We start from the raw sequence: 12973 nt of genomic DNA, 5'->3' as shown, positions 1-12973 counted from the left end.
CATGTTTTTTGGAACATTTCACATGTGATGATATTTCACATGAAGTTTCACATGTGGATTTTCACAAATGATCACATAACCTTTTCCATGTGAAATCATGTGAAACCATGAGGTTGTGGAACACTTCGCGTGATGGTATTTCACATGAAGTTTCACATGTGGATTTTCATGTTATCACATGCTGCTTTACATGTCACATTAACTTCACATGTGAAATTCATGTTTTTTTCTTAAGGGTGGGCCTAAATATGTATTAGACTTTTACTTTCTATTAAACTGGACTGAATTACATTGCCACAAATGCCATTGCAATTACTAAGAGCTCTGTCTTCTTCCAATATTGTATTTCTCTCCTTCCAGATAATGTTGCAGTCTCTTCAGGCCTAAAGATGATGTAGTGAGCTCAGTAGCCTATAATTTTGATGAGTAAAAGCATGTTGTTTTGGTGGATGTAACATAGGCAATAGCCTAAATAAAAAAAAACGGCATTATAAGCTGTGGATGTAGTCTATATATTAGTAGGATATCATACACTTCGTAGGCCTATTGAAGGTTCTGTCGTCATCGTTGGTCTGACAGGTCGGGTCATGGGAATCGCTGTTTATACCGGTGTCGGATCTGTGCAAACGTGTCTGGAGTAAGACTGTGGAACCATTTCACACTAGACCAGCAATTGGCTCATATTAATACATCTTTGAAACCGCTTGTTAATGCGGATAGACAACAAAAGCACTATTTTCAAAGGATTGTCATTCGATCTGCTAAATATAGACATTATGTCATAATTTATTTATGAATGAAAATATTTTCCTACTTCGCACAATAGCCCTCAAGAAAATATAAAATGCTATGCACTTGCTGGCTAAATCAATATATCAATCAAAATTATACTAAGATCATAAGGTCAATTATACAGACCTATGTGTATGCTTATGACCTCTAAACAGAGAACAAATTGGCTCCAACATGGCACCATAATCAGCTAAGTGTGTTTGATAAATTCACATTGGTCAGCATTAAAAAACACAATGTTTTATACAACAAATGTATTTAATGTCGTCTGTAGGCTATCATGGGAGAGGTTAACAATAATTTAGCATGCATCGGTATAGCCATTTTATAAACACAGCATACAAAAATAAACAAAGGATATTTTTCTGCACGTTAACAATATATGACACAATTACATTAGTGTTATAGGCTATATCCACACAAATTCAAAAACATTAAACAAAATAAAATGCAAAGATGAATATCATGTCTGAATTTACAATTGGTAGCCATATCAAAATAGTATGACAATAACACCTATAGTGGAGTACCCATGTGATTGTACTGGACATCAGGGTCCTAAACCAACTGGATGAAAACATGACATTGTCACATAAAACCATGCAATATTACAAATAGCAGAGTGTACCTCGATACTGCATTCTAAAACGTCAATCTGACCTTATAGGGCCATTCTGCACACTGAATCTCAGTCAGGCATTGATCGTTTAGTATTTTCCAAATTATTCTAATTACTTTCGTAATTTCCGGGTAGGTGATTGAAGGTTGTTATTACTGTACATGCAGCTGCAGTTAGGTGGAACATTTTATTCCCATTTAAGGCGTGTAGGCCTATAGCGTTTCAAAAATACGTGTATCCTTACCCCTATCAAGGCTGTGGGCTTATATCACTGGTGTGGTTTCTATCGTCGTCTGATGAGCAATCCGAGGAGTTGTACAGGAAGTTGTCACCTTCATCGTCGTCACTGTCCCTGAAGTCTCTTATTCTGTTACTTTTGGCAGAACTAGTCTTTTGATAATCCGTTTGTTCCTGTCCGTCCGATTTCTCCTGTCCGTTTTTGTTGCTTTTCTTATTCTCAGCCTCCTGAGCGGCTTGCTCTTTGGCCTTCTTGCTCCGTTTCCACTTCATTCGCCTGTTCTGAAACCAAATTTTCACCTGAAAATGAAAATAACAAATATTTTTGAGAAAATGTGTTTTTATATGGTCGAACAATAATAGTTCAAGTTAATAGGCCGTTTTTAGATACGAGCCGTTCGTAATGGGCAGCACCTGGCCAGATCATAGAACACACAACTAAAGAACAGTGTTTTCATGTAAAACGGATTGAATAGCATAATAGTGGTATGTTTCACAATGGCTCACAAACAAACATGTATTTGAAGCTCTTATATACCTGCGTTTCCGTCAGCATCAAGGATGTAGCCACCTCAAAGCGCTTCGGTCGCGACAGATACTTATTCAGTTTGAATTGATGCTCGAGCTCCAGTAGCTGCTGACTTGTGAATGCAGTCCTTGGTCTTCTGCACTTTCCAAGCAAGTTTGACTGGGCCTGAGCTGGAAAACAACATGTAAGTACAAGAAAAAATGATGTCAACGTGCGTGCGTGATTTTACATTAGGCCTATGCACGGCATTTGAATAAATTATTCGATAGGCTGTAATAAAACCGTTATATGCCTGAAAAATCCAATTTGTCTGCAAACAAAAGGAATAATATTGAGATAACAATTTCGCTATATGATATAGCCTTTATGATACATGACCTATATGATATAGCCTATAACAATATGTACTTTTGTAATAAGCAGATTGAAAATGAAAGGCTAATCATTACAGGTTTAAATGGGAAATCAGTTGTTGAATATTAAATGGTAAAAGCTTTATATTAAACTGATTTAAATTGAACATATAGAACACATATATCCTTTGGGATATAAATGTGTGGTTTTTTGCACACTATGCAGCCTTCTCAAGAAACGGGTTCAGGTCGAAATTGCCATAATATTGTTAGTATAACATCTAACATTGTCTGAATATATATTCAGAGAGAGCTAAGCTATTTGCCATCTAATTTTAAACACATCTGTTAAAACGAACGGGAACAAAAAGCGCAGTATCTGGTTAGCAAACAGTGTGTCGGCTGCGAGTTTCACACTGTCCATTATATGTCCATTTTAGTTTCTCTCTGAAAACCTATCACCCCTCTCCTCGCACCTTCACCAAGTCTTGAGGCAGTAAAAGTACCAATGGATGAATAATGTAAAATCCATCCACTTGCTCGCCAAGTGCGTATACAGCAATATAAAGTCAGCAGTTTTTTTATCAGCAGTCCAAAAATTATTATATAATTAAAAGCATAGACGACAAACTATGAAAATTAAATGGCAGCAGTTATACTCACAATACTCACAATTAAAGTCGGGCATTTTGGGTAGCATCATTCCCGCTGTGGAGACTCGCAGCCAGTGGTCGAGCTGAAACGTCCCGGCCGAGAGTTTGAGGGAGTCGCTGCATGGATGGTGGTGATGAGACCCATGCGGATATGAGTAGGACAAGGCAGGGTGCTGCCCGAGGGAGTAGGTATACATGGGGTGGCCGTAGAGAGCCTGGGGAGGGATCCCTGCGCTGCTCTGTGGATGTAATCCAAGCATACTGTGGGGACTGTTCAAGAAGCCTGGTTTAGGAATCAAACCAGAAGGGGAAATCCTAGGTGGAGACGGCGTCTCATTCCGTAAAGAGTCGGCATTCAATTCTGAGTTTGGTACACTTCCGGACGATGAAATGGAAGAGGAAGATAAAGAAGTCACAAGCGCAAGCGGAGATGTCTGCACCTTCGGCGGGTCAACAGCCAGAAGCGCATCGATGCGGAAATTTTTTGATTTCTCCATTTGAACCAATGTCCCCGTCGTTTGCAGACGTTGAACAGTTGTATCAAAACGATATTGAAGTGTCGTCGTCGTTCCACCTCTTAAAGTTATGATCTCGGTTAAAGTGTGAGCGGTGAAACCAACGTGACACTTAATTCTTATTCAATATGGGATTGGTTCCACCCGTTTGGCATGGGGTTATCCCATTGGTCAATCCAAGCCATGTTTACAATGCGTTTAGTTGGCACATTGCGTACCTCTCTAAGAAATGACCCGTCCCACTTTGGGTCGATGGGGCACTTTTGAAAGGGTGAAGTTTAGAAAACATTTTAATGAATTGGTTGGATATATTTGCATTGATCAATAATATGATATACATTTAGCCAAACATGGATAGACTTGAAAATGGATTGAGAGCTTATTGACCTATTTATAGTCACATAGTTTAATTAAATTACAAGTTGTGAAGACTTCAACCTATAATGCCAGGTGATTGCAAAGGTGGAGATTTGCTCCTCCGTCTTAAAGTAACTGTCCAGTGAAAATCTCACGTTTAAAAGTTAATACTCTCTTAACTCATAGTCTACCCAAATAATGTTGTTGACTCATCCTATACTCTCATTTGTAGCCAAAGCAAACTTGTATCTCAAACAGACATTAGAAAAATGCTTGCTATTTCCTCATAGAGGATGATGTCATCCTCCTGAAGAGGATAAGCTGGCCAATCAGTGGTCCATGAGCTGGTCAATCAATAGGCTATTTTTAATGATCAGTATAAGCCAACACCATTCTGTTGATGAGGTATGCCCACAACATTCCGACACAGAAACTGCTTTTGACATACATGGGTACCATTTTTTGGAAGGAAAACTATTTGACTCATATTGTAATTAATTATAGATCAAATTTCATAGAAATGTCAAAACACTGGACAGTTACTTAAAAAAACTATAGCCTATACTTTCCTAAGGGAAATTATTCAAATGCTTTTTGGGTAGGCCATTGTGAAGAGAATATGGCATTCACCATATTGACAGCTAACGGAAGGCTCGTTATTCTACAACATATACACTGAGTGTACAAAACATTAGTAACATCTGCTCTTTCCATGACAGACTGACCAGGTGAATCTAGGTGAAAGCTACGATCTCTTATTAATGTCACCTGTTAAATTCCCTTCGATCAGTGTAGATAAAGGGGAGGCGACAAGTTAAAGAAGGATTTTTAAGCCTTGAGACAATTGAGACGGATTGTGTATGTGTGCCATTCAAAGGGTGAATGGGCCAGACAAAATATTTGAAGTGCCTTTGAATGGGGAATGGTAGTAGGTGTTGGCGACCGGTTTGAGTGTGTCAAGAACTGCAACGCTGCTGGGTTTTTCACGATCAACAGTTACCCGTGTGTATCAAGAATGGTCCACCAACCAAAGGAAATCCAGCCAACAGCAGGTCAGTGGTAAAAAACAGGTTATTGATGAAAAAGGACAAAGGAGGCTGACACAAATTGTGCAGAGCAACAGACTATAATGCCTGGTGATTGCAACAATGGAAAAAACACTGCACACTGGAGAGTTGGTCTGATGAAATCTGCTGTTTCACGCTGATGGGAGGACTACAGTATGGAGAAAACCACATGAGTACATGCATCCATCATGCGGCGTGTCAACATTGCAGGCTGGTGGTGTTACAGTGTGGGGTGTGTTTTCATGGCACACATTGAGCCCCTTGATAAAAGTGGAGCAATGTTTGAATGTCACAGAATATCTGAACATCATTTCCAATCAGGTGAATCACCTTCATGGCAGCAGTGTATCCATCTGCAAATTTATTTTCTCAGCAGGATAACACCCCATGGCACAAGGCTAGGATTGTCCAGGAATGGTTCCATGAACATGATAGTGAATTTAGCTTACAGCAGTGGCCTGCCCAGTCACTAGATCTAAAATCATTTGAGCATCTGTGGGATGAGATGGAACAAGCTATTTGAAATAGAGATCCACTACCAGCCAACTTGACACAACTATGGGAAGCATTGGAGTCAACATGGGCCAGCATCCCTGTGGAACGCTTTTGACACCTTGTAGAGTTCATGTCGCGACGAGTTGAGGCTGTTCTGAGGGCAACTCAATATTAGGAAGGTGTTTCTCGTGTTTTGTACACTCAGTGTATGTGTTTCTTTCTTTCTGCAGTATAAGACAATTGGGGGCATCTAGGGGCCAGTGGATTCCTAACTTCAGTTCTGCGCACATAACTCACATTTGAGTTGGGGACAAGTATTTATAATAAAGTTTTGCCCCAAAATCCATAGGCCTGTTTAATGCATTGGATTTTGATGGCTTGTGTAGCCTACATGTACAGTTTAGCAATGACAGACATATTACCCAAAATATTTTGGAAGAAGCCTGTACAGTCAAATAATAGGCCTATTCATTTTCTATGCCTTATTATTAATCATAAATTGTTAATGAAGAAACTCACTTGCTATGCTTTACATCACCTGCCATCACATGGTTGGAGAGTTATTTATCCAACAGAACCCAGAGAGTGTTCTTCAATGGAAGCTTCTGAAACATCAAATATGCACAGTTTGGTATCCCTCAGAGCAGTTGCCTTGGGCCGTTACTCTTCTCTAATTTTACAAATAATTCCCACTGGTCTTACACAAAGCTAGAATGACGATGTAATGAGGATGATTCCACACTCTACATGTCAGCACCTAAAGTCAGTGAGCTCACTAAAATTCTAAATAAGGAGTTACAGTCAGTGTCAGAATGGGTGATTAATAATAAACGGGTCTTAAATACATCTAAAACTAAAGGTATTGTCTTTGGTTCAAAACATTCTCTAAGACCTAAACCTCAACTGGAGTTGTACATAAAGTGTGTGACCATTGAGCAAGTTGAGGAAGCTGAACTCCTGGGTATAATATCGGATGGTCAGTTATCATGGTCAAGTCATATTGACAGAGTTGTTGTGAAGATAGGGAGGGTTATGTCTGTTATAAAAATATGTTCTTCGTTTTTGACACAAAAATCAACTGCACTAGTTAGTTGTTAAGGCTCTGGTCTTGTCCCATCTTGATTACTGTCCGTTGATATGGTCAAGTGCAGCCAAGAAAGACCTAGCAAAGCTGCAGCTGGCTCAAAACAGAGCAGGAAGCCTTGCCATTAACTGCACATACAGAAATAACATCAACAACCTGCATGGCTGAGGGTTGACGAGGTTTGACGAGATTTTAACTACTTCTCTGCAGTTTTCATGGGAAATATTACTGTGATGAAAATGCCAGTGTCTGCATAAAAACGTCTGCTAAATGGCGTATATTATTATAAAAATCAAATGACATGCAGCTCATACACCTGTACATACCCCACAAGACATGCCAGCAGGGGTCTCTTCACAGTCCCCAAGTCCAAAATGAATTCACGGCATCACACAGTATTATACAGAGCCATGATTGCATGGAACTCCCTTCCATCACCAATTACTCAAGAAAACAGCAAAATTACCTTTAAAAAAAAGATTAAACTATATATAATGTTAAAGCGGGGACTGTGAAAGGACACACACCCAAACAGACACCCTCTAACACACGTTATGTTTGTTGTTGAATTGTTTGTACATCATTGTATTTTAAATTGAGTGATTGTCCTTGTCGATCAGTGTATCAGCATTTTGTTACTTGTCACGTTTTGTGTTTTTTTATGGACCCCAGGAAGAGTAGCTGAGTCTTCTGCAAAATCTAATGGGGATCCAAACAAATAAATCACCACACCATACAGGATATTATATTCCTCCCCCCCAAAAGATGTAATGTCACAAATGAAAAAGTGTGTCTATGCATGACCCAGAGACCTGAGCCCAACTGGGAAATTTAGCTAAGAGCCTGCCTTATGCCACTACCCAAATCCGGGAGTAGACTGAATACATTTTGCTCTGCCCTGCACAATATAAATGTTAAATGTAACATCGTGATATGTAGGGCATATAGCCTCCTGGGACCCTGCAAAAAAAAGGTCTTATATTTGGATGGACTTTTTTGTGTTTGGGGTGAAAGGAAAATGCAACCAATAATGGATATTTTAACTAAATGCAATACATTTACCATAGTATTTTGGAACTCCTTTAATTACTCAAATAAATTACAAATTAGACTTTTCAAAGTGTATTAAATTATGAAAAAATATAATTAGGGTAATACCATCATTTGAAGATCTCTTTTGAACTCACGTGCTGTCCCCTGGGTCTCTTCATGTATGCCTCTGCATACACCTGCATACACACCTGTATTCACACCTGTATTCACACCTGTATTCACACCGGTACATAGATATTCAATATTCAAAGGCATATTTTGACATTGAAAGTGCACTAACTGTTATCAAATTTGACGAAAATTGCATCCTTAGTTCTGTATGGCTCAAATCACTGCACCTGTACATAGCTGTAAACAGCCCATCTATCTACCTACCTGTAAACAGCCCATCTATCTACCTACCTCATCCCCATACTGTATTTTTTTTATTTATCTTGCTCCTTTGCACCCCAGTATCTCTACTTGCACATTCATCTTCTGCACATCTACCATTCCAGTGTTTAATTGCTGTATTGTAATTACTTCCCCACCATGGCCTATTTATTGCCTTAACTTACCTCATTTGCACTCACTCTATATATACTTTTTGTTTTCTTTTGTTCTACTGTATTATTGACTGTATGTTTTGTTTATTCCATGTGTAACTGTGTTGTTGTATGTGTCGAATTGCTATGCTTTATCTTGGCCAGGTCGCAGTTGCAAATGAGAACTTGTTCTCAACTAGCCTACCTGGTTAAATAAAGGTGAAATATATATATATTTTTTTAAATTAGCAAAATATGAAGCATATAATCGTTATTAGGTGCCATAGGTTCCATGTAGGCCTAGATATCTATAGCTCTGGGGGTGGTTGTCTTATGGTCTAATAAGCCACTTAAAGTTAATGGAGGAAGAGGTCGAAATTAGAATTATTACTGTTGCCCTTAACCTGTCTACCAATCAAGCTGATTCGTTTTTGTCAATTCATCAGCTAACCACTATTGGGACCGGCGCAGTCTTTGCAGACTTTATTTGCTCAGGGGAAATCAACAAGTCACGGTGTAGTTCCAAGTAAACGATGACCGTTTAATTGGAAACCTTGATGATATCATGACCGATTACGGAATAATAGCCAAATCTGAGATTGATGTGTCATCCTGCAATGGGAGTCCACGTGCGCCACAAAATCAGAACGCCTAAACCCAAGCCTAAAAGCTAATCAAATAATGCCAATGGGGTAATCTTGATATTACTTTTATCTCGCTCAGGCCTCAGATGATGTTCACCTTTTGCATTTCGAACATGGACTAATTTGTCTTTTTTTATGATGACCTTTGAGATCCATTAAATGTTTTGAAATTCAATTTTTGCGATTTCTTAGAATTTATGAACAGCATCTGAATCTACGATTTGATCATTTTCTTAATATCTTAACAGCGCCACACGTTTGATCTGTGCTTTGTCGCCTCCCCTGGTTTAATTTCATTAAGGGGCCAGGTGAATATTTCTATTAAAGCACAAGTGAAATATGAAGCCATTTAGTATTGGCCAACACCAATCACGGAGATGTATTGCCCCTTTTCATCACGTCAACAGGAGGGAAAATGTATATGGGACCCTAAGATGGAAGCAGACCCTAAAACCCCAGTCTTTCTTGAAAGCTGTTAATTTGCGCCGTAATTACTTTCACAATTAACTAAAATACAAATCAAAGTGACAAATCGAGATAGTTTATATATTCATTACCCTCGGTAAATGTGTTCATTATAAAAAGGCAATTTAAGGGGACGTGCACTGTCTCTTTTATTGCAATAAATACATTCCATTAAATCGGCACAAATGACCACTGCCTTGAAATGCAGCTAGGACTGCTTTGAAACACATTTGTGACTCATCATTTTATCAATTTGAAATGTTCAGGAAGCCATTCCTTGGAGAGTATTTCTCTCCTTAAAAGCCCTTGGACGATAGACTCCATTAACTAGACATCATCATTAGCGAGGAGATCACATTCCTGCAAGACTTAATTGCATATGATTTTTGTAGACTGCTGGATCTGTGTAGAGAACTAATTTCCCTCGAACAGGCGCAATATGTCTAAATGTCCTCAATTCAATATTGCAGGCTAATTTCTTGGGTACGTGCCATCAATTTTGTTCGGCTGCAGAGCCGTATTGATCATTTCTCTCAATGTCCTTCAGCATGAACCACTCAATAGAATGTAACTTGTGCTATATTAGGCATATTTTTTCAATGAATGAAAATGATTCAAAACGTTAAAAAAAGTTGTAGGCCTATTTAAAAATGTTGTTATTTACTTTATTTAATAAATGTCATTATTGATATTCATGCATATGTATTGTTAAACATGCATTATTATTAGTTATTATTATTATTATTATTGGTGTTATTGTTGTTTAGGCCTATCACATAGTCATAACCAACAAGTAGTAGGCCTATATCATCAGCACCACCATCCACTATATCATCGTCAACCTATAGCTCACCTGCTGGAATTATACCTTAAGTTTACCTTTCTGTAATTCACGTTAACGGTGAAACCATTTATTTTACGAACGCAACGAAACATTAAATTCCATGGAGTGATCAAATCAGTCTGCTTTTGTGTCGTGAAATTACCACTAAACGAGATGACAGTCGGATAGGCCGTTCCCCCATCACATGAGACACAGTGATTGATCTGAAATGTTGTCTATGTAATCTTCTAACGTCTGTGTTTCCAATTGACACTTGACATGATTAATTGTGCACCTGTCAACGTGTTAAGTAACCTGTTTATTATTTAATACAATTCATAAAATTTGATCTCAGATCATGGTTATTTTAAGTTGTTAGGCCAACATGTGTTTTTATTTTTTTCTAAGCGAGTGTTGCAAATGATAAATGTCCTATGATATGTTATTTCATTTATGAAATTGATTTTTACACACAAGCACAGAAAAGCACAACGAATGGATGTGACAAAACAGGACCGTATTTAAATAGAACAAAGAATAAAGGTGGTTGAGATGTAAGCAAGATACATCTTCGATTGGGCACTTGTGTTAACTTGATGTTGAATGCCTTCTGCTCAAAAGCAATGGACATAGATGATGATGAGTCATTTGTTAAATTTCATCTCCCTTAATTCAACTATGATTAACACTAGGCCTATCACTATTTATACATTTACATCAATTGTATGAAACATATACTATGCACTTCTTGCTAAAAATGCACCCACTAACATATTTTTATCCATTAGGGGAAATGTAGTGAGGTGACATCCCACAGACAGTAAATTATGCTGATTTAATTTCTAAAGACACTTCTAACCTGTGGTCTTAAATTGATTAGATTAGATGTAGCTACAACAACATACAGTCCAAGACAGAGGTTAATGATATTTAGAAATGTGTATAGTCCCCATCTTGATCTATTGACTTGGCCCTGAGACAAAAACAAACAAATATGTACATGCGCAAAAGTTGAGGTCATGGTGAGGTCATGGTTAAGTACTTATCATTTGTCCATTATTGTGCCAACTCTCAACAGCTAGCCCACTGGTGACAGACGTCAGTTCAACTCCGATTTCTGAGCACTCTCGTCTGTGTGCCGGAGCACAGAATAACTGATTATAACTGATGAATTTACGAACACGCAACACCCGTTGAATATGACCGGTGTCCATAAGGCGGCAGGTGGCTAGAGCGTTGGACTAGTAATCGAAAGGTTGCAAGATCGAATCCCCGAGCTGACAAGGTAAAAATCTGTCCTTCTGCCCCTGAACAAGGCAGTTAACCCACTGTTGCTAGGCCGTCATTGAAAATAAGAATTGTGTTCTTAACTGACTTGCCTGGTAAAATAGACAGGTCATTAAATTGTTTCCAGCAGCACAGTCACCAATGCTAGAAAACAGCCTAACCAACTCCCTTATTTCATTTTTTATTTAACTAGGCAAGTCAGGGTGAGTAAAAAGGTCAGAGTGAGGTGTTCTCTCCTTGTGTTGCTCATTTTTGTCTGGAAGTAGCAAGCAAGCTAACGAACTTCGGCCAGTTACTTTGAGTGCTTGACTACCGTTGTGAGGTCAGAACGCTCGGATCAACCCTCATCTGCAGAATCGTCGTCTGCGCTCTGAAAGCTCCGAGAGCGAACCGCTCTGAATATACGAACGGACAATCTGACAACACTTTGAATTTACGAACGACCCAGAGCGCACTCTGACACACTGGAGGCAATTTACGAACGCACCCGATTGCACGGTGGGCTCCCGAGTTGCGCAGTGGTCTAAGACACTGCATTTCAGTGCAAGATGCGTCACTACAGTACCTGGTTCGAATCCAGGCTGCATCACATCACCGTGATTGGGAGTCCCATAGGGCAGGCCGGAAGCCGCCGGGGTAGGCCGTTATTGTAAATAAGAATTTGTTCTTGCCTATATAAAAAAAGACAATAATTTCATTGAAATGAAGTGGAAAAAACGTTGATTCAACCAGCTACTATTTGTGATTTTTCGAAATTGTTAAGCGTTTAAGATGGAAAATTGTGTGGGGGTTAGCAGGTAAACTGACAACTCAATGTCTGAAATTTCTGTAACACACAATCAAATAATGAAAAGGTCTTTTTGACAATTATGATATCTAATTGCACATATAAGATGTCATAAATGCTTGACCTTCTTTGACATAATGGAGGGTGGAGAGTGACTTAAGTATCTCCAGGAGAATTATTGAATTAGTTCGTTACATCTATTTTGCAAACTGAAAAATGATTAAATCAATCAAAGACTCATACATCATTCTGAACAGAAATGGGAGATCGAGTGAATAGGAGCAGTTTCAAATCAAACTATAAATAGGACAGCCAGGGTCATATGTAGGGTTATATGTAATTTAGAGAGACTAAATGCAACTTTGAACAAGATTCTTCAGGTTTGATTCTTCAGATTCTCCTTTCCATTCATGAAAGTTTACAATCAGTGCAGCTAACATTATATTGCATACCATATAACTATTTATATTTTCTCTCTTTTCTAGTTGAAGTGGAACTAGGTCCATGGTCTACTATTCCATTATAAAGAATATCACCATATGTTGATTTGAATAGCAAATCCACAAAAATCCACTGTTTCCTGTTGATCCCCGGCCCAAGGCACGAATGCACTAGGATTCTGCTAGAAGATGATCCAATAATGCCAAACTGTGTTTTGTTGACATTGCATTCAGCGAATAGCATTTCAA

At 38.6% G+C, this 12973-nt stretch overlaps 1 protein-coding gene across 1 annotated transcript; it reads right to left on the bottom strand.

Annotated features, from left to right (window-relative positions):
* Positions 1–405: 405 nt before the first annotated feature.
* Positions 406–3797, bottom strand: LOC106578612 (motor neuron and pancreas homeobox protein 1). The gene is made up of 3 exons (XM_014157611.3): positions 3203–3797; positions 2187–2347; positions 406–1948 (listed from the first exon to the last, which is right to left on the bottom strand). Exons 1-3 carry the CDS (start codon positions 3678–3680, stop codon positions 1661–1663), a joined length of 927 nt encoding a protein of 308 aa, XP_014013086.1. The 5' UTR covers positions 3681–3797; the 3' UTR covers positions 406–1660.
* Between the last annotated feature and the right edge of the window lie 9176 nt (positions 3798–12973).

The sequence above is a fragment of the Salmo salar genome, chromosome 19 (genome assembly GCF_965601325.2).
Source record: "Salmo salar chromosome 19, fSalSal1, whole genome shotgun sequence".
Lineage (NCBI taxonomy): Eukaryota > Metazoa > Chordata > Actinopteri > Salmoniformes > Salmonidae > Salmo > Salmo salar.
Note: the sequence above shows the minus strand (reverse complement) of the source record. Positions and strands in the feature narration are given on the sequence as shown.

Bases quoted from the DNA above. Each gene is read 5' to 3' on its own strand.
- LOC106578612 (XM_014157611.3), bottom strand. From the start codon at position 3,680: ATGGAGAAATCAAAAAATTTCCGCATCGATGCGCTTCTGGCTGTTGAC. The intron at 2,348-3,202 runs GTGAGTATTGTG...GTTGTTTTCCAG, and splicing joins CAAAATGCCCGACTTTAATT to CTCAGGCCCAGTCAAACTTG. The intron at 1,949-2,186 runs GTATATAAGAGC...TTTCATTTTCAG, and splicing joins TGATGCTGACGGAAACGCAG to GTGAAAATTTGGTTTCAGAA.